The sequence below is a fragment of the Eupeodes corollae genome, chromosome 1, assembly GCF_945859685.1.
Source record: "Eupeodes corollae chromosome 1, idEupCoro1.1, whole genome shotgun sequence".
NCBI lineage: Eukaryota > Metazoa > Arthropoda > Insecta > Diptera > Syrphidae > Eupeodes > Eupeodes corollae.
Window position 1 is genome coordinate 19,279,203 of NC_079147.1, and position 23,186 is coordinate 19,302,388.

Below are 23,186 nucleotides of genomic sequence, written 5' to 3' on the forward strand. Positions count from 1 at the left end.
AAAGTTTGGGTTAAATGACATAGGGATTGTGCTTGTGACATTGAGAATTACGACCATTATGATTTCTATCGTTTCTTATGTTTTATCACCCAACAATATAATAAAACCCAAATCGTAAAACGACACAAGGCCAAAAACGAATAGAAACGTTTTAAAAAAAAACACACGTCACGAATCATTATTATTATTATTAGTTGGCGCAACAGTCCGTTGAGAACTAAGGCCCAGTGACTTACAACTCTAATGCCTGAAACACAAACACACTTCAGGGGGCCCGCTTAGAGGTTGCTTTAAATGACATTTCTAATATGGCACTTCTGTCATTAGCAGCTGTTATTCTTTCTTAAGTTTGTTTTGATTTTTCGTGCAGTAAAACAAAATTAATTTTAAGATGATCAAATTTATCGCGGAAGCAGCAAACAGAACCTATAATATCCAAAAGAAAATGTATTTTATTTGTCAATTTTTTGTACAGCTATTGAGCTGTCAGACAAAGCCAATGTTCACCAAATTTGAACTAGAGCTTCCGTTTGGAGTCACATTACGTAACATTACGATCTTTTCCTTACGATTGTTAAACGAAACGTGATTTCAAAGCTTCATTGTGGTAGCTTGCATTGAATTCCTATGGCTGAGCTCGTTAAAGTCAGGCGAAGCCAATGGTGAAGCGTTTTTTGTTTTAGATATAAACACGAGCCATGTCAGGCATGGAGGGGACCTACAGAGTACAGGTTAAGCCAAATACGAACGGCTACTTTGAGAAAGCACTTTTCATGACAAGAATTACTCTTGGCGTATTGGCCAACTCCTCGCAAGAGGTTGTATCTGTGACAAAAACTTTAGGTGGCACAGGTAGGAATTGAACAGTCCAACGCACTATCCATCATGTAACAAAGCCCAAATTACATGTCACATGACAGCTCTCAATATGGTAACGCCCAAATTTAGAAAGTCAGAATGCCTAAAATTTTGTGTTTAGAAAACATTTAAGGTGGTTGCGTGATTCTCTGCTTGGGCTCACTTTAAGATTCGGGGTAGGTGCAAGTTTGTGGAAAAACTTTTCATACACACAACCTCGCACCTACTCCAAATCCTATAGTGGGCCTAAGCAGAGGTGAGATTTTATTTTTGTTTAATGTTTCCGTTTGGGCGATAAAATTTTAGACTCAAAATGTCGAAGCGCCCAAAATTAACAAAAATTTGTCAGAAGGCTCAATTGTTGAAAAGCATGTGATATTTTGGGCGATATGTCAATTAGTAATTTGGAGAATTGACATTGATTTCGGACCTTGTGGCATTTTCTTTTGTACAAGTTTTTAAGTGATGAAACCATTTTTGGATATTTTTAATATTTTGGCAATATTATATTGGTCAAAAAGACTAAACGCTTCTTTTTTTTTGAATTGCCATGAAACCCAAGATTTTCTGCAATATTGTCCAAAAATGTAAATCAAATTGTTTTGGGCTCTATGACATTTTTAATTTGGGTGATATAGTTTTGGAAGAAAAGACCTTAGTCCGATTATAACACTGTTAAGCCCAATTTTTGTTTGGGGTTAGTCTAAACTTCTTTGAATTCCATTTCGAACAGCCAATTACTTTAAGCTGTTCTTCTGCTAGATCTAATTTTGCCTTAAGTTAACTAAAAAAACTTTATGTCTGTACTTAATGAATTCTAGTAAAAACCTCAAGTTTATTAACGCTTCATTGATTATTATTTTGTGGCCAATTTTCCAATTTCTAACAATTATGAAATATTGAACTTCTTAAATTTAAAACAATACATTTCAAAAAACTACTAATAATATAAAACTTTATTTCTTATCTCCTTTTTTTTAACCTGAAGACAAAAAGTAGATATTGAATTAAATGAGTTATTATTTATGAAAACGGGGCAGAAATTGTGGAAGCTTAGAGCTTTTATAGATATTTTAGAGAGTGATTTTGGTACATACTGGAAATGTATACTACTTTGTATGTTTATAATTAATGTATTTGATTAATGTATTATTCAGTGTAAACAATTATGTATATAAAACAATATCAGGTAAATGTCAGCCTCTGTTAGTTTCGCAAATGCGACCCCTTAAAATCACATTTTACATTACATTATCACACAATTCACGTGTTGCTTTTCAGATATCCCCACAAAAAGAAGTCCGAAACAGTCAAATTAGGGGACCGTGGAGGGTAATCAACATCACCATTTCTTGAAATAACTTGTTGTGGCACAGCCTTGTTTATCTTCAAGTTTTCGATCATATCACGATATCACCGACCATTCGTAGTCACCCGTTTTAAGACGGTTTTATTTTCAAAGTAGTAAGGTCCAATGATTCCTCCTGACTAAATTGAACAAAAGACTGTAACTTCTAATGGATGCAAAGGTGAATGATGAATAATTTGAGGGTTTTTCATTGCCCAGAATAGACTATACTGTTTATTCACATTTCTGTTTAAATGAAATTGTGCCTAGTCATTATGATTTTTTTATTAAAATCGATGTTTGCTGTAAAATCCTATTGGCATTTGTACGGCGGTGCTGTAAATGGTCTTGTAAAGGAAGCTCTTGCGTAAAATGAAAACAAATACTTGTGCAACATTGGTCTTTGAAGAACAAATTTCTGAGCACAGCATCGAATTGAGGATTGTTTTCAACACTTCCATAACCAGAACTAATTTTTGCAGCACATTTTGATTTGGCCTTTCACCTACAAACCCTCTTTCTTCGCGATCATTTACTACACGATAAATAGTGCGTTTTGTTGGCACGTTGTTTCTTCCAAAAATGTCATGTAACTTTCTCATAGACACAGTAATCGATAATTGATTTTGATAAAATGTTTAAACTATTAAAACACGTTACTTTATTAGATTATTAAATAATTGAATTAAAAATTGCAACGTATCTATAGTAGAATGCCTTCCCGGCGGACGATACCCTGTATTACTTATCATAAATTGTGTAATGAACTAAATGTGGCTCACCTCAAGTATCAATCATTCTGAACCAAAAAATGTTTAAAATTTATAAATATTTGCTTCCCGAATTAAATCTCGAAAACATCCGAAAAAATACTAGCTAACACAATTTTAGACCAATTTATATCGATGGTAACTCAATTAATTGAATACAAGAATAACATAAAAGCTATACATATAAAATTAAAATTGAAACTGCACTAAAAGTTCCAAAACCGCAAACTAAATTTCAAATGTGTTTGTATTAAAATATTTATATTTTTATAAAATTGAAACATTTTTATTTAAAACTGTTATAAATCTTAAAATTGGGTTAAAAATAAAGAAATGAAGAATGTTTGGATTAAAAAAGTCAGTTTTTTAAAGACAACTTGAATCTTTTCAGGTCTACGGAAGTTTTAAAATATCATAAAACAATCTACGTAGTCATACCTGAAATTGATGCTAGGTGACTAAGAGATTTATACATTTTAGTACAAGGATTTAGAGTATTTAATATTATCCTCATTTTCAATATTTCAATATATTTTTGAAAAAATAATTTGTTCTAATATTTAGTTTATGATATTTACTTATCATTTAAGAAATCCCTCCAAAAATTAAATGATTTATCATTGATAACACAATTAAAGCTTACAGTGTCTTCCAATGAAGAAATCAAAATGTGTTAGAAAGAAAGATTAAGGTCCGTTTTTCAGCTTTCTTTTTTGATAAATGATAATTATACTTGTTCCTCTCAGTCAATTAAATTTATTTATTTATAAAATTACAATTTTATTAAACTTTCTGAAAGCCTTATTTTAAGTCCTGCTTCAAAATCACCGTATTCCGTCAGGTTTCTAAAATTGTATCTCTAATAAATCAAAAAAATACGTTATAAAAAGAAGGCTTGCAATGCAAAAATGCATGGCCGCACTTTATTCTTAGTGTATTTAGAGCATATATTCTTCTTAATGGCGTAGTTTTAGCTGGTTTAGTAAAAGTTTCAAAAATGACTGAAATAGCTGTCTATTTAAACCGAAAGCTTTTGTGCCAAAACGGTTCTTAAGGAAAAAAGAATGAATAATCAGTAAACTAAATTTCATAAATATCACTTGAAGTTTTTAAAAATGTTAAAACATGGTATTTTTTAAATCTAAAAAGATAATTAAAATCCAAGTTCGAAGTGAAAATAACTCTGCGAAGTATTTTTTAAAATCACTTTAGTATAGTTTTCAAGATTTTTTAAAACATCGCATAGAGTCAAATGACGATTTAGAAGTCCGGCAACGCATTGAGATAATTTATTAAAACATGTATCTATAAGATGAGGCTTTTATTTTAAGAACAATGATGTGTTTTACTTAAACTTTTATAACACCATTTTACTTTTTTTTAATTTGAAAAGAGGCATATTTAAACAAATTATATGGTAAAAAATTATAACTTAGAATTCGCCTTCAGGACAATTCAATCTTTTAATAACGTTAAAATTGATGAAGAAAAACAAATTTTTCCGACCAGTGGTATTTTACTTGATATTTCAAAAGCGTTTGATAAATGTGAATATTTTAGTTTCAATCTCTATTCGAAAATAAACACGTAAATGTATGTTAAATTGGATTTTCTCTGATTTGTTGTCCTAAAAGATATTTGTTTATTTACAAATTGTTTTTGTCAGGCTTCCATTTTGTTTCCAAGCCTTTTCTATTCTTTTCAGTAAATAAAGAGTTTCCTTCTTTATTTGTTAAGTCTTAATGCTTTAAACAGCTCAGTTCATATTATATGAACTTTTCTTGAATAATCCAATTTTTCTGACTTGAAAATATACAAAAAGTAGTTCTAGATCAATTAATTGCATTAAATTTGTATTGTACTAAGAGTTATATTTTTTAATCGGTGTCGGTAAATTTGACTTGGTTCGAAAATTCTTCAAATATAAATTTTGTAATCAAATTTCTCTAGTTAACGATTGGTAAGTATACAAATAAATGTCGAAATTTGGTACTGTTCGTGCAAGTATTCGTCAAATTTTATGTCTAGTTCGTTTTGTCAACAAAACTATTCAACTGTCAAAATATTTATACATCGTTAAGTATTATTCCAATTTGTTAATTTAATTTTCACATGGGCATAAGTCACTATCATAGATTCATATAATAAAACTTAATTTTTATTTAATTATTTTGCTGCAATTATTTTGTTTTTGGTTTTTTTTTACTTAATTTATTTAATAATGCAATAAAATCAAAGGTGGTGGCTTCTGTATTCAAATAATTATATAATTTCCTTTTATTTATTTTTTATTTTTCTGTTAAATATTGCTTTGTTAATATAATTAAATTAATTGTCATAATATCAAATAATAATTCTCGTTCTATCAAATAATTTCAGCTGGCCGTCAAAGACGAATGGGTCATTTCTCAAGAAATTACACTGTTGGTCATTTTCCAAAATAGAAACAAATTCAAAATTATTAATTCAACAATCAACAACAACAAAAAACCACAAAATTTATTCGTATTTATTATTATTACTAATTTAAAAATAAAAATATAAAATGTTTCTTTAGACTAATTTTTCTGAATCAAAATAAATTTGTGAAGCTTGTTGCACATACAAAATATTGTATAGGACGAAAAAACAAAAATTATAAACTATTAAAATTGCTATATATTTGTATTTTGAAAAATGTTTGTTAAATCATAGTCTTTTGATGTCGCCTTAATGCAATTGATTCGTGTACACACAAATTTTAATGTATAACACTAAAAAATATAAAATAAAATTATATAAATTACTTAGAAAAATGTTTCATCAAATTGAATTCATATATTCTTAATAAAATTATGTTAAATTATTTTATTCAAATTCACAAATCGCTGCCACAACGATATCTCGATCTATGATACCAACACCAACGTAACCAAAACCACTGGGGTACTTTTAGATGTTTTTATTCTGATTAAATAAATAATAATTATTTTATTACTAACCACACATTGTTTTTTTTCAATTTGTTTTTTATTTAAATTTTATGCTGTCTTAATAGGGCAAAAAAAAAACAAAAATTAAATTGGCGAAAAAAAATGTGCTTAATTTTTAATTAACAATTAAACTAAAAATATTGTAAACAATTTTCATTAGCAATTTGTCTGGTATCAAGCTTAAAATAAAAATAACCTAATAAGTGTTTTACATTTTAAATATTTGTACTTTGTAATAATTTGATCCACAAAAAATAATCCAATCATCGTAATCATAATTAATAAAATAAATCTAATTAACCGTTATAATTATTATGTATTGTAAAGTTTTCTTGGATGATGAAAAAGACAAAAGATAATGATGCTAATAAGTAGGCTTAAGAAGTATCGCTGGGAATGGCAAACATTAATAACATTTTAATTTTGTATTTTTTTTTTCTTGTCTTTGTTTCATTTTAATTCAAAATAATTTCCTTAAACATAATGTAAAATATAAACAAACAAAAAATATAAAAAAAATAAAAGAAACAATTATGTAAAATAAAAATAGACCTTTTTAACAATTTTTTATTATATTATAATTATTATTTGAAAATACAATTTGAGAGACTTTGGAAAAGCTTTTTACAATATTATAATTAATTATTACACATTTTTGCTATAGTTTAAAAAAAAAAAAAACAAACAAACAAACAAAAAAACAATTGTGTATAAACAAAAAAATCATGTGTTTTTTTCATTGTTAAATTAATTAAACTATTGTAAAAGAGCAAAATGATTTTATTGCATATTTAGTTTTTAATGAATTATAAATGATTTTAAGAACAAATTTAAAAAAAATAATAATAAACTTAACAAGAGAAAGAGTTTAGTGTAACAAAATAATAATAATTGTAGAAGGAAGAAAATATTAAAAAATGTAACGTATGTAAAATGATGACATTATGTACGAGAGTTTATAAAATTACACACACTACAGCAAAACACAAACACACACAGAAATGATTTATTATTATAATAAAGAGAGAGAAAATAATTGGAAAGTGTTTTTATTTAATGAAAAGAAGGAAAAGAAAAAAATTCACAGCTTTTGGTCTTAAAAGATTAAAAGAAGCACTTGTTCTTTAATTGTATTCCAAGTTTGAATTTTTTAAATTTAAAAATGAAAACCATTAAACGCAACATTGACAGTTTAATACATTATTACTAAACGTATCTTTAAAGAACAAATTGGGAGTTCAGGAAAGACATAGAATTTGTTTTGATGTCCTATGACAAGAATATGAAATTTTTCAATTCAAAACGACTATTTACATATTCTTTATATGTAATTTATATTTCTAAAATAGAAAGTGACCGTAAATCAAATGCAGATAGTTTCTAAAAATTTTTAAATTGTAAAAATTAGTGGTAACTTAAATTCATCGTCAAATAGTTATGATGACCCTAAGGTTATCGTAAACATGTTTGCAAGCTTCTATAAAGAAGATTTGATGGGTGCAAACGATGACAGCAATTCCCTCTTCTTTATCTGATGTATATTTTCCTCACTTGAATTCAATTAATTTTAAAACAATCGAAGATACTGTTGTGCAGAGTGTCATGAAATTGGATAAGTGTTTTAAGTCCAGGGCCTCAGGGTTTACCATCCTCCATCTTAAAAAATGTGTTGCTTATTTATCATTTCTGTTATTTTTTCTCTTTAATAAGTCCTGAAAAAGTTCGTTTTTTTCTAATATCGTGAAAAGTGCATTAATTGGAACTGTGCACAAGAAACTTCATAAAAGTTAAGTATGAACTATTGACTCATAGCTAAAGAATCTGTGATACCGAAACTGTTCGAATCTATTTTATGCAATGACTGATGTATTTTCTCTAATGTACTTCAATTATATGTTATAATCAGCATGGTTTCGTCAAAATAAGATCTACAGTTACCAAGTTCTTCAACTTTACGTCCTTTGGTTTAGATATTTTTGAAAAACATGGACAAGTCGATTGTGTATTTACTGATTTTAGTAAAAACTTTCATAAGTTGTCCCACAGTGCCTTAATTTGTAAGCTAAACAATCAATGTTTTAACAAATTTTAAATTGGATCTTATCGTATTTATAAAAAAAATATACAGTGTTGTATCTCTTGTAAACTTGGTTTCGATCACAAACAATGCTATCGTCCTTATTAATTTAAGCTAATGATATTAAGCTTTCCAAAAGTATAAAATCTACTTATTTATGTTTATTTGTTCCAGAAGATTAAAAATCGTCTCGTTTTAAATATTGACAAGTGTAACCATGAGTTTTATACACAAAAAAGTTTCATTTAACATTAATTATACATTTGATACATATCCTTTAAGTAACGTCACTGTGTTTTCTGATCTAGGGGTTATATATTCTTGATCCAAAGTTAACTTATAATAAGCATTAAAACTAAAAACTTAGGAAAGCTAATATGATCCTAGAATTAAAAGGGGATTCGGTCGCCAATTTTTGACACTTAAACTTCTCTTTGTTAATTAGAAGACCTATACTTGAATATAATTATGTAGTGTGGTCACGTAACTACTCCATTCATATATGAAGACTTGAACAAATTCGGAAAAGATTTATCCCTTTTTGAATTTAAAAAAAGCTGATGATGATGATGGGCTGCAGGCGGAATTTTTCAAGTACACCAGAGATGATTTAGTAAAGTGCATATACACGCTTGAAGCCAAAATGTGGTCGAATGAAGGTATCAGCGACGAGATGAAATATTTGCCCGATCCCTAAAAAAAGTAGTAGACTTCTCTACTACAAGATCCTGTCAAGTGTATTATATGTGAACTTCTCAAGCCATTTGACACTTACAAGTGTGGCCTTAGGCTGTCATCACAATCAAAAAAAATTGTTCTCTACACCAAACCGTTGCGAAGATCCAGGAAAACATAGATATACATCACCTCTTAATCAATCTACGACAGGGTCAACAGGAACATTTCAAGTTTTAGTATTCCTGCCAAGCTGATACGCCTTATCAGAATGAAGTTGGAGATTGCTCACTGCTGCGTCTAAATTTTAGGAAACTCAACAGTGTACACCAGAGTTTAACGACAAGGCGACGACAAAGCGCTGTCTTCGTTTCATTATTGTTCTTGATAGAGTTGTGCGCAATTTCACGACCAATATGAGCATGGCAACTTCTTTTAATAATCCAAACAGTATTTTGGTTTCGCATATGACTTCGACATGATGGGAAGAACGAAACAAGCAGTTCGAGAATGAAGCGAACGATATATGTAGGTCTTGTCATTAATGAGGACGAGCGTCAAATTCCATCGCAGAAGCACCAAGGAGACGTTGTACAAAACTGATTATCTCGGTCATGCTGTATGGTGCAGAAGCATGGATCCTCTCTAAGGCAGATCTATGGACCAATTTGTATTAATCGGCAAAATAACACCTGACGGAGACAATACAACCATGAACTGTACGAGTTGAACACAAACTTTCCGCTGATCAACGAACTACGTGTGGAACTGTTAAGATGGCTAGATGTCACTGGAATGCCTAAAGATCGACGAAGAATTGACACAATTGAGTTTTCTGGTCAACACAACGGTCTACATTAGCAATATTCTCAGTAATAGTAATTCGTGCGTCGGCACACGGTTAAATTTCTTCACAATATTCAATTCTTTCAATAGATAACTTTGATCACCAGTTTTACTATTTCCCACCGATAAGATGGTTGGTAGAATAGTTGTGATTTTTAATAACTTCATTTTAAGTAATGGTGTTAATGGTCAAAATATGACTTTTGTCAAAAAGCGCAATATTCTGTTATTAGAAAACCATTTGTTATAAAATTTAAATAAACAAATGATGTGAATCGTCAAACTTGAAATTCTGAGCTACCCTGTTATTACCATTTGTTTTCTTTTTAATGAACAATAAATTGATAATTTGCGACCAAACTTTAAAATTTTGTGTTTGAAGTTTTGATTTGGGTTCCATAGAGAAGTATAGACAGCAGTAAAAATATTTATTTAATTGGTCTTCTTTGAAAAAAATATAGCGAAATCGACGACTTTTTTGGAATTTATTGACATAACGGACAATTTTGTCATCCAAAAATGGAAGTCAAATATTGACCAAATATTTGATAAATTTAAATCTAAAAATGTGTACATGAAAGCATATTCATATTTATAAGAAAAGTTCTTAAGAAAATTGACATTATGAGCGTTATTTTAACAAAAACTTACCGGATAGCAAGATTTTTGAGAAACTTGAATGGATGTCTACTAAAATTCTGGAAAATGCGGTTTGGACTTATTAGCCTCCTTCCAACGCCTCCAATTATTCAAGACATGTATTGATTGAAATGATGCACAAAGATTGATTTTTTGGATTGGATTAAAGCAAAGCGTGGAGAAGGCATCATTGGTTCAATTCTTTTTTCTGAATTTCATTTGACATTTATCAATTTAAAACTAATTCAATTTGAACCCTGAAAAGATACACAATCGTGCAACGCGTTAAAGTTATTTAGGCTTATTATGAAAATGGGCATTCAAATCAAATAGTATATCGTGCACTTAGTGATTTTTTGGGTCAATTTATTCGTCTTATAATGTGCTTACAATCAAATCGTGCAAACGGGGTTAGTACGAAATGTGAAAACACCAGTACATTGTCGTTCAGCTTGTATTGCAGAAAATATGTCTGCTGTTCGCGATAGTGTTGGTTAAGTACCGTCCACATCAAATCGTCGGGCCCAACAATTGTACCTCATACGCTATTCGTTCATGAGCATTATGCATAAACACTTCCATTTACACGATTACAAGGTGCATGCGAATTAAGAACTAAATTATCTTGATCATTTCAAGCTTCATCAATGGTCAGAATGGTGACAAGAAATGGCAAAACTGGATGATCCATTTTCACAGAAAATCACCTTCAGTGGTAAAGCACATTTTCTCCTCAGTGGATTAGCGAATAATAACAATGTACCCACAAAGATTGACTGGCGGTGCCATCGGGCCGCGTTTTTTCCGTCAGGCAGGTACTGTGAACAGTGTTTGCTATCTTGAAATGATAACAAACTTCTTATGGCCAGAATTGGAAGATATGGATGTGCACGATATGTGGTTTTAACAGTACGGTGGCACTTGCTACAAAACTAAAGAAAACATGGGGGTACTTTACGCGACAAATTCAACGGCAGCGCAGGGTTGTCTCCAAAAACATGTGATTTGACAACGTTGAACTATTTTCTTTAGGGCTTATTTGAAAGAAACGATATACGTCGATAAGTCAACAACAATTCAAGTGCTAAATGAATAGAAAATTTTGCGCATTAATAGTAATCGAAAATGTTTCTCGGATGGAGAGAAAAAGAAATGACACTGATTTTCTTAACAATTTCTATTTTATTCATAATTAGCATCGGCCTTTAACATTTAACCTTTGTGTACCACCATTCTTTTAGTTTGCCCAACAAAAAAGTTGTAGATATCTTGAAAATAAAATAAAAAAAGGAAAGTTTTTATTTGAAGACATTGTATTTGTACTCTTTTATTATCTTTAAAAGTATAGTAATTTTAAATTCGAATAAATCAAAACTTTAAGGAGCTTCAACATATTTCTCCTTAGTCAATTCAAGTTCCAAATCTGACTTACTATAACACAAAATTAAATTATTATTTAAACCTTCGAAAACTTGTGAAACACTTGGTTTCAAATTATAAAAAATTATTTTTTGATGTCTCGAATCAAAGTCCTTAACCATCATCGCAACAGCCTTGGCAGCTGTAAAATCAGCACCATAAACATAGGTACAATCAACAACAACTGGAACATTAGTCTTCATTCCAGATTTATTAATGACATTTCGAACAAACTCCACCGATGGGAATATCAAACAACGATCAGGTGTAAACATCAAGAATGTCTGACCGCTGGAAGTCTACAAAGAAATAGTAGCTATTAAAACACATTGTTAACTTTAAAAATCATTGATCTCTTACCTCTAAGGTATTGAGATTGACTTTTGGTCGAGCTGAGTAGTATAAAATAAAGACCATATTTATACCAATTCCCACAAAGATTCCAATTTGAAGTGGCAAAATCAAACAAGCGAAAAATGCTCCAAATCCTGGGATCAGATCAATTTCTTAAAAACAAAAAGAAGAGCAGTTTATCACAACTCAAGCGAGCTTAAAGTTAAAAATCTTACTTTTGCTTCTCCACATTGGAACAATCACATTATATTGGATCATAAAAATGACAGCTGCTATGATGACAGCAGCTAAAGTCGCTTTTGGAATGTAATAGAAATACGGTGTCAAGAAGGTCAAGGCCAATATCACAATCGATCCAATGTAAAGATTGGACATCGGAGTTCGAACACCACTGGCATTGTTGACAGCTGATCTTGCTAGTCCACCATTTGCCCGATAGCCCTGGAAGAATGAGTTGCCGATGTTTGAGAAGCCCATAGCGAAGAGTTCTTGAGTGGCATCAATTGGCTTACTAGTTGCTGAAAAAATACAAAAACTTTGAATCGATAGTATTACCAATAAATTTAGATTACTTACCAAAAGCCTTGCAAACTGATATATTTTCCAGTAGAGCAATCAAAGGAACCACCACCAATCCTGATCCAATGTGACCTATCATCTCTGAGAAAGTCTCTCCCTGTTGAATAATGATCTCTTCTCCATTTGTACCATTTCCACGGATTTCAGGTATTGAGAATGGAGGCAGTGAAAACCTTGGAACTCCTTGTGGAATCGCTCCGATAAGAGTAAAATATTGGTTACCAATACGATCCAAATACCATCCAATCAAGGCGGAAGCAATCACCAGAACTCCATTCCTTGAAATTCCCATAATCCAAAGACACTTGTTTATGAACTTCTGTTTGCAAGTCTGTAGATTCCTATCCTTTGGGCCAACCCTCAAGCCTCCAATCCATCGAAATGTCAATAGAAATGTTATGGAACTCAGTCCCAGACATGTGTCAGATATGTGGGACTTAGTGATGTTTTGCAGTACTGACGCCCACATTTTTACAAATGTGCTGCCCGTCGCTTTGACATTTAACAAATTTTTCATTTGTGACGTAAGGATGATTAAAGCGACAGCACTTGTGAAACCAGAATTCACGGGTCCCGAGACAAAGTCTACCAAGAATCCCAGATGTAAGACACCCATCGCGATCTCAATCAATCCGGTTAGGAAGGTTAGAAGAACTGCCCTTTGCCAGACTCCTTCTGAAGATTGGCCAACCAGGAGTGATGCGACAGCTGTTGATCCAATTGTACTATCTTTGCAGGATCCCAAGACAACATAAACCAAACAGCCCATGAAAGATCCATAAAGACCAAACTTCAAATGAAAGATAAGTATTCGGTGTTAAAACAAAGGTTTTTAATTCAAACTCACTTCAGGTGGCAACCCTGCAACACTAGAATAAGCCAATCCCTGAGGAATCACTGTCATTCCAACTGTGATTCCAGCTATAAGATCTCCAATTGCATCTGCAGCTGAATACTTTGGAAGCCATGTCAAGATTGGCAAACGCTTGTAGACCATTTTCTTACGACACATATGACAGCAGCCATCAGGCTTGCCATCACCCTCGCCATGATGGCTTTCTGACAGTATAAAATCTGTGGATCCATTGAACTGTGAGTCAACTGGAACTTCAATTGATGATACTATTTGTTTTTTGTTTGAAGAATTTTCCATTATTTCTTCTGTAAGAAGGTACCGTAGAGTCTTATATAATAATTATTATTATTAAAGGTAGCAAACGGTTATAAACCTAAAACACTTCTAATCTTTAAGATACGTACTGCGGAAATATTTTCGGGAGTCATGTTGAAAATTTAATTTAGATAAAATCTTGTCAGTCAGTTACAGTGATGGAGAGATAAGAAAGATCACAAAGATAATTTCATCTTCATTCATTGTAGCCTTATCAAAGAAGCTTTTAGGGGTTGTTTGAAGCACATTCCAAGTTTAACAATTGTACCAGTTAAAATTACTTCCAAAATGCATTTGACTAACAAAAAAGATGATTGGATAAACAGTAATTTTAGAAATGGCAATAATTAGACTCAGTTGAAGCTTTTAAGGGTATACTGTCAAATCTCTAAATCTCTAAAAAATCAGTCAGTTTTATGACAATTGTTTAAATCTTTGGTTGACTTTGTTCAAAATTTATATGATTTTTTGTCAGATAGAGGTTATGGCATTTGACAGGATTTTTGACTGACAGATCACAAAATATGGCACGATCTGACACTCATCTTAAGTGACTTTATAATCCATAAGTAAGCTTGCGTCAATATTATTAATTTTCCTTTATGTTGGTTGTATCGTAAAATTTAATTTTAAGGGGTTTCGAGTTTTAAATTTCAAGTTTTTCAAAAATTGGATTAAGATATCAATTTTACCAAAATTAATAAATAAATAATTATAATTTTTTGACCTTAAATTCAAATTTCTGAAAATTTAAAGCTCTTTAGATTTTTATTAAAAATAAGGATTCAAGCAATTTACCGAAAGAAGAGAAAAAGGTGTGTAAAATTGGCAAAATATATTTTAACTAATTGCAATCGTATGAATCAGTTTTGCATGAATAATTCCATAATAATCATAGCTACCTTTTTTGTAAACAAGATAACGTACTTCAAAAAAAAAAATGAGCAAGTGGTCTTGAATTGTTAATCTGTATCACAATTAACAAATAGTAATTAATCTGTTTTGCTTAGAGATATTTACGTTGAAAGATTAACTTTGATACCAGGAACCGCTAGGGACTATCTCACATTAGAATTTTACTCACTTGATAGTTGCTATGGCCAAGTAAAGGATTTGCAAAAAATCAAAACCGAGATTTTGTCTAAACGTGTCATAAAACCAAAGACAACATCCTTTGAGTGGCTATTTTGCCTAGCTATGAAGTTATTCATTCCAAATTTGTAAGACCTGTATATATGAGTTTCTCAAGAACGCTCAAATTTCGCTTTTTAAATAATAGTACTACTTTGGTCGTACTGTTTTGGCCATACTCACTTTGAACAAAAATGTTCAAAATTTCGCAGTATTGTCAACTGATTTCTTGATGATAAGATTTCGAAAGGAAAACAGCTGTCAGTATCAAATTAATATAACAAAAAAGAGGCTGGGATGCGACAAATACTGATAACTTCCCATCCCGACTGTCGATCTATCTTGCTTAAAAGTTTGTAGGTTGTCAAGTTGGGTTAAAAAAGTTGTCAGTGGAATTATTCTTCAAAATTTAAAAATTACCAACAATATTTTGCATATGATGAAATAATTTGATTTCAAAATATATTTTTGTTATTGACATTTTTAGTCGAAAAACTGTTTTTACCAATTTTAGTAGTATTTCTTAAAAATGTTTATTTCTTATATAAACAAATACAAATCGGATAAGGGAAGTTAATTAAGAGAAATAGAGAACCAAACATCATTTTTCACCAAATTTGAGTACTATGTTTTTATATTTTATGAAAAATCGGACGGTTTGATTCTTGTAAGAAATCCTGAATGTCGAAAACAATATTTTCTGTGAGACAAAATAAGTTTGAAGCCAATGTTTTTAATTTTTAAAAAGATATTTAAAAAAAACTGTAAATTCGATTTTTCTCAAAATTTAACTGAATGTTCACAACCATATTTTTAATTGATACAATTAGTTTCAAGCCAATATTTCAAAGTTTTGAAAAGATATTTGAGTCCAAAATAATTTGTTACCATCTTTTTATATTTTTTTTATGTTTATGTTTTTTTTAAACTCTCAATACGGTTTTTCGCAAAATTTTTGCGAATGTTGAAAACAATATTTTTTATTAGTTAAAATAAGTTAGGAGCCATAATCTAAAAGTTTTAAAATTTGAGATGAACATTAATTATTACCAACTTTTTTTTTAATTTGTAAAAAAACCGTTAGTTGGAGTTTTTGTCCAAAAATATATTTGTTTGGTATCACGTTACAATATATAATAAAATAAATAATAAATTGGGTGGCGCAACAGTTCGTTTGAGAATTAAGGCCTAGTGACTGATAACTCCCAACCATTCCCTTGTGCGAGTACTGTTGTCAGGGATGGAAGGAACCTACAGTTTTAAGCCGAATCCGAACGGCAAATTTGAGAAAGCACTTTTCATGACAAGAATTACTCTTGGAGAATTTGTCAATTCCTCGCAAGAGGCATTATCCGTAAAAAAAACTGTAGATGGCATAGTCAGGGATAAAGACCTAAGACTTCTCGTATAACAGTCCATCGCACTAACCATCATGCCACGGGTACTACTACAATATATAGTAACAAATTTAATTCAAGTTAACCAACATTTTCATCTTTTTTTTAAAAATGCTATGTTAAACCCCCCCCCCCCAGTTCTTGAGAGCCCTTTCTGCATCTTTCTGATGCATAATTATCTGTATAACAAAATTTATATGAAATCTATTATTTCTTGAGCTATGGCTGACGAAAGAAACTTCCCGAACAAATCAGACTGATTACAATAATTTCCTATATGAAGGTAATAATCGAAAGGGTCACTCTATTTGGTCTAAAACTTCGTTTCATTAAAACTTTTCCATTTAAATATATCCGAGCTTATTTATCCCAAAAAGCGTACCATTAATTTTAAAAGTTTGTTTTTCTATGGCCATTTTCACTGAATCTGAATTTGGAGTGTTTGCTACTGATGCCTGTACGTCAGCGATATTTTCGACACTTTGAACACAACACTGTTGTCTCACTGACCTTGACTACTAGAGCCAGTTCAAAAATCGAAGTTAACGCTCTTAAAGTTCCTTTCACAAATTTGGATAGAAATTCAGTTATAATTTTTAAAAGTTTTTTGCTCGTGTAGTTTACCCTGATAAAAGTGTTGAATTTACGGAATAAATTGCCATTGAAAAACATATTAAGTTCAAAGTTCTCTAGTCCCAATTATAGAAAACCCGATGTAATGTAGGAAATATAAAAATGCGAAGAAAGCTCTTCTTTTCATTTTTATGTGCACTTAAATATTTTTGAGATTCCGACTTAGTAATTCCTTCAGGAAACTATTGTTATCGGTCGATTAGTTGAATTGAAAATTTTAACATTTCTCAACGTTTCAAAGTCCCTATGGTCTACATAAAAGATATTTAGAGAGAGAACGTTCGTTCGGGGTACCATTTTTCGTCGTCCATATCTTAAGAACTAGTAGAGACATCGACTTCAAACAAATTTTGTTATACAAAAAGGACTTTTGAAAATATTGAGTGTGTAGTTTTTGTTATATACCAATTTAAAAAAAAGTGAAAATTTTGGTTAACGGAAAATATTTTACGAACGAAAAACGCTATCGACTTAAATTAAATTAAAATCAAACTGATATAATTTTAAATAAATTCATTAAACGGTTTCTTTTAAAATTTAAAAAAAAATTAAAAAGATAGTTCTCACCTCGATTATTTTACTAACAAAAAATGACGAGTTTTAACTTTGTTGTGTTTTTATTCCATTATTTAAAATTTTTCGTTTATTTATCTTTTTATTAAACTTTTCAACAGATAACTCAAAACTAATAAATTAAAAAAAAAATCCCTTGAAAAAGCTTGAAAATAGCCAGCGAAACGTCGGGTAACATGAGATGAATTAGTTTTTTATTAATTGCATCAAGAATATTGATCATTAAAGCCCAATTAAACAAACACTATATATTAAAAAAATGACTTTATCTCCAAAATAATTTAATTGAAATTTTGAGAAAAATCGAAATTAAAATTTTTTTTACAAAAAAAAAACAAAAACCTAAAAAGAAAATTACTAGATATAGTAAAAATTGATTTTTGACTCAAATATCTTTTCAAAAATTTAAGATATTGGTTTCAAACTAATTTTATCATATACAATTTTTTATTTTAAACATTCAGCTTCATTTTTAGAAAAAAATAAAACCTAAAAATATCTTAATAAAACTTGGTAAAAAATGGTATTCGATCCTCGATATTTCATAATTTAATGATGGTATTAACTTCAAAATGATTTCATTCTGTGTTAATTTGTCTTAGAAAAATAAAATCAGTAGTTTTTTATATAAGGATTAAAAACTTTCAAGAAATGCTAATAAAATTGGGAGAAATTGGTTTTAGACTAAAAATCTTGTTAACAAAAATAGATTTTGAAATCAAAATATTTCATCATATGCAAAATATTGTTGGTATGTTGTATTAAATTTCAAAAAATTCAACTGCCAACTTTTTAAACAAAATACGAGCATTTACAAAAGCAATAGAAAACTGGTAAAAAAATATATATATGTATTATGAAAACGAAGAAAGATATTGTCTTCAAATTTATATTTATCCCACACAAAATATTTTAATAATTCTTTATTAAAGTCTACGAAAAATCGACAGACAGACACGGGGAGAAGTTATAACTGTGGTTCCCATCACACCTCCTTCCTTTTTTAAGAAAACGTCTCTTTCTTAATAGGCGAGCTTATTTTTCTCAAAAAATTGTGCTATAGATTATAAGAGTAAGTTATTCTATAGACACGTTTATATCTACAGTGAATCTGAATTTGGATTGCTTGAACCAACTCGTAATCTCACGTCGAAACAGTAAAACCACAAAGAAAGTAAGCCTACTAAAGTGAGAATAACGACTCCTAAAGTTTCGGATACCGACTACAAATTTTCCTATGTATTTGCTTGAAACAGGGGATGAAGAAGTATTTATTAAAAAAATTACTTAACATTTTTCTTAAAATTTATAAATAATTTTGAAAAAAAAATAACTATGTATCCAAAAACTAACATGAAAATAATTCTTAAAACCACTAAATATTTTAATTTTGTTAACAGATTTCAAGTATTTTAGAAAAATACTCTTTTTTAAAACACTAAAAACAAAACTGAAAAAATAGTCCATTATTTGTTTACTTGTCTACAATTCTTGATAACATGTTTATTTCTTTCCTTTGCAAATTGTACACAAGATGCAAGCAAATTTTAGACAAGATAAAATACCAGCAAATTTTATTTATTTGCTCTTTTCTTAAATTTTGATTTAATTTTTGTGTTTTTAGTAATTAAGGAAGACAGCCGCATTACTTCCGTCATGTTGTTTTATCTTTGCGTTATCAATTAAAAACAAAAACTTTCACTTATCATTATTTGCTCACACATTTCTGTTTTTTAGAGGAATTTATCAATGAAAACACAAACCAATTTGTACATAAACACTTAGGAACACATTTTTTCGCAATGGTTTATAGCCTTCATCAAACAAATGGAATTAACAACTATCTACTGTGTTTTTTTTATTGAATAAATGGCATGCAGGTACCTAAGCTTTGATTTTAACTTTCTTTCTTTTCTTTTTTTGGATAGGTATATGATTAAACTAAAATTTGGTAATAACATTTTATCAGTATAGGCACTTGAATGATAACACTCTCTAAGACACAAATAGCATCAACTATATTGATTCATTCTTTAAAAATCTAGCAAACAAATCAATCGCTACACTGAAATAAAAGAGTAAACAATTATAATTTTCATAATCCTGTATCACCATGCAAAACACTTTGGTCCAACGTTTAATAACAACTTTGAATTGAAAGATGGGTCCTTCACACAATGCTTATTCTAAGCTATAATAAGTTCCCCAATCTTAATTATGTTTAAAGACAATTTAAAGGATATTTTGTTTTATTATAAGGAAATTATACCATTGGAGCGCTAGTTATAGCTATTATTGGTAGTAATCAATGAAAAATTTGATTCGAGATTTAAAAGCGATTAAGAAAGTTAACTTTTTAGTATTAAAATAGAGATAATGAATTTTAAATTTTTAGTAAAAATGTATGTAAATTATTTAACGCAGTTCTTTATAAATTTTCAATAATGAAATCGTTTTCAATAAGCAACTTGTTGTTACTTTCACATTTTAGAACAAAATAGTTCCACTGAAAACGTGCCTTTTTATGTTTATTCCCACTTGTCCATTTTAGTGTAAATGATCAACTCTGACCTTGCTTGATTAATATCAGGAAATTTGTGACATTTGACACAGAAATTTTAAATGAAAGCTATAACAAACCTGTCAACAAAATTCCGATGATTGGTTTCAATGATAAAAACCAATGATAGCTATAACTAGTCCCTAACAAAAGAAAACGATATAAGTTGCAGCCACTTTATGGCTCTCGATAGTTTCACGGATTACATTTTTAATATCTTAAATAGATTTTTGAGCATAGGTATAGAGACCACGTGTCTTTAAAAACATAAGTCAAAAGGCGTTACATCACAAGATTTCGGTATCTAAAGGGGATCAACTTTTTGGAAAACAACACGGTCAGGAAACTATTCGTGCAAATTTGCAATTATTTTTTTGGTTGTGTGGACACCCTTTTTTGTTGTGAATTTTAACAATTTAAAAGTGTTTCGGATCAAAATTTATAATATTAAAAAAGCGTTTTCAAATTTTGATTTGATGTGTTCAGACAGCTGAAGAAAATTGGATTAAAACAATGAATATAAATGGTAAACTCATGCACATTACCATTATCTAGCAGTATTTACAGTATCTAGCAGTTTTTTTTTTCTATGTAAGGCATGTCCTAAATAGTTCCATAACTTTTTGCTAATGAATGTGTTTTTATAGTTTTTAGTTAAATTTCTTGGATTCAGTTCTTCAGGCATGTGAACCAAAAAAATATGTATTAATATTTAAAAAAATGGAGTCTTCATGAAATTGCTTTAAAATTGTCGGTTTTCTTAATGTCCTATAATCAAATATTATGTAATCAAAAACATCCTACATTGTCCTAGATTGAATACATTCAAAAGGAATCAGTTTTAATTTTAAATCTATTTTAAAACTATTGTTATGTGAGTTATTGTGTCAGTACGCTTTAATATACAAATAGGACATATACCTTCGAGGTGTCACTTTTAATACATCTTTTATTCGGAGATTATAAGAGATATGGTCTCTTTTCTTCTATTGGGAGAGTAGTAGATATATGACCCCGACACTTTAACAAAATAGCTATTTTTGAAAATACACGCTGGAGTTGGTTTAAAAAAGAAACAAAATGATTTTTTGAAGATCATACACTAGTAGGACCTAAAATTTAAAAAGTTTGATATTTAATAATAACACCCTTCTTTCAAAAATCATCGCACTTTTAGTGTGCAAAAAGAAAACTAGAATGAAGCTAAAGATGAGTTTCAAAAATTACACTGGTATATACACTTTTTTTTTAAACATCGTATAAAGCAAATTCAAAACAGTGAGAACTCGAATCAACATGTGCTACACATCATAAACAACTATTAAAATTGCATCACTTCGACGATCTTTTAACTTACTTAAAAATTTACGTTTTTTATTTTTCAGAATAATTGGTTTAAACTATTTTAATAAGAATCTATTTTTTCTATCTGAATTTTAAAAAACAACGGAAATAACATCACTTCGATGATCTTTTAACTTACTTAAATATGTACGTTTTCCATCTTTCAGAATAATTGCTTTGAACTATTTTAAAAAGAATCAATTTTTTCTATCTGAATTTTGAATCTTTAAATCATTACATAATGTTTGTTGTTTTCCAAGGATTAGACAATCAAATCGGTTTTAATGAATAGTTACCGAGAAATTAAGGTATAAAAGTCATTGTTTAAAACACTACTACAACTGTGGAAGCATTTTTAGTAATAGCCTAATTTTGTCAATAGCTGACATTGAAGCTGGACAGATGTACAAAATAAAATCTCTGATTAGTATTTCTTGAATTTTGTGCACTTCATAATTGAGTTATAATCAATTTGTTTTGAATCAAAGTTGAATTTTTATGGTTTTATACAAAACTTTTTTTGCATCAGGTCATTCCAATTAAATATGGTTTATTACATAATGAAATCGTAGTTATGCCTTGTAATATATATTATTTTAGAATATAAAAAGAAAAAAAAGGCTGTAATGCGACACACACTAATAACTTCCCTTCACTGCTCCTGTCGATCTGTTGTAAACCTTAAAAAAATGTGCAAGATATGAACCTGAAAGTCAATATCTTTCTTTATTCTCCTAAAAAATTGAATTCTTCTAAAAACTTATTTAATGTTAGCAACACTTTTTTAATTTCAAAATCTAATAGTCAAAAAAGAATTTTTACCAACTTTAATAGTATTTTTTGATAGTTTCTATTTGTTATATACAAAAATAAAGATTCGATTACTTGAAGACCAATAGCGCGCAATCGAGGAAATAGAGGGATGTCAAAACAGGAATGAGGTTCGTAAATTTTACAAAAAATTTCCCAAGGGTACTAGCTAAGAACCAAAATCTGTAAAGACGATCAGGGGAACATCGTAGTTGAACCGCAGTCGATGCTGAGAATATGGAAAGATCACTTCCCCAAATTATATAACGGCGATGACTAAACGAATTCCACTGTAAGGTAGATAGAACCACTTAACCTAGGCGACGCAGATTAACAATTCCTCCTACCCGACCTTGACGAAGTGAAGATAGCTATGGCGCCAACTACAGAGGTATCAGTTTCCTTAACATTTAAGGTCCTTATCAGTGTGGCTGCAGAAAAGGAAAGTCCACTATCGACCAAATATTAACACTACGGCAGATCTTGGAAAAAACACAGGAGCTTCAAATCAATACCCACCACCTCTCTATCGATTCTAAAGCCGAGTACGAAAGCATCCAATAAAAATACGTAAATACTCGAGAAAGGTAAAAACAATAATTTAAATATTTTTGTTGGTAGTTTTTAATTTTCTCAAGAACAAGAAAACACGAAGTCATCTTTTTTTCAGTTTTTGATCAAAACAAATAAGAGCAAGGAATTTAAAAAAAAAAACAGTAGTAGATAAATAAAAACAAAATATTGTTGCTAGCTTTAGAAAAATTCAATTAACAACTTTTTTTACGAAGCATGAATACCTACAGAATTAATTACTTTTAATTTTTTAATATCACATAGAATGTTTTTATTAATATTATGTTAAACTTTTAGACAAATCGAAAGACGGACATCGATTTGAATGTATGGTTCACATCCCAGGCTTTTTTTGCTACAAACATTTAAAAAATAAACGATATTTGTCCATTTACTTGATCTGATCCGGATTGATATTGATAATAATTCAAACAGGGTGAAAGTGAAAGCGGTTATG

General features: G+C 29.8%; 2 protein-coding genes across 9 annotated transcripts in view; one reads left to right on the forward strand and one right to left on the reverse strand.

The window, feature by feature from the left end:
• Positions 1 to 6,984, forward strand: part of LOC129941912 (tropomodulin) — a 233,501-nt gene extending 226,517 nt beyond the window's left edge. For all 8 annotated transcript variants that reach the window (XR_008780943.1, XR_008780942.1, XR_008780944.1 and 5 more), the window contains one exon: positions 5,356 to 6,984. Coding sequence is in view for 1 of the 8 variants with exons in the window: in XM_056050680.1 (XP_055906655.1) it covers positions 5,356 to 5,420 (65 nt within the window). In the remaining 7 variants the exon portion in view is untranslated. The remainder of the gene's footprint in view (positions 1 to 5,355) is intronic.
• A 4,562-nt stretch (positions 6,985 to 11,546) lies between these two features.
• Positions 11,547 to 13,804, reverse strand: LOC129939684 (sodium-independent sulfate anion transporter-like). Its single transcript, XM_056047793.1, has 5 exons — positions 13,385 to 13,804; positions 12,535 to 13,327; positions 12,174 to 12,476; positions 11,965 to 12,110; positions 11,547 to 11,903 (listed from the first exon to the last, which is right to left on the reverse strand). Exons 1-5 carry the CDS (start codon positions 13,688 to 13,690, stop codon positions 11,562 to 11,564), a joined length of 1,890 nt encoding a protein of 629 aa, XP_055903768.1. The 5' UTR covers positions 13,691 to 13,804; the 3' UTR covers positions 11,547 to 11,561.
• Between the last annotated feature and the right edge of the window lie 9,382 nt (positions 13,805 to 23,186).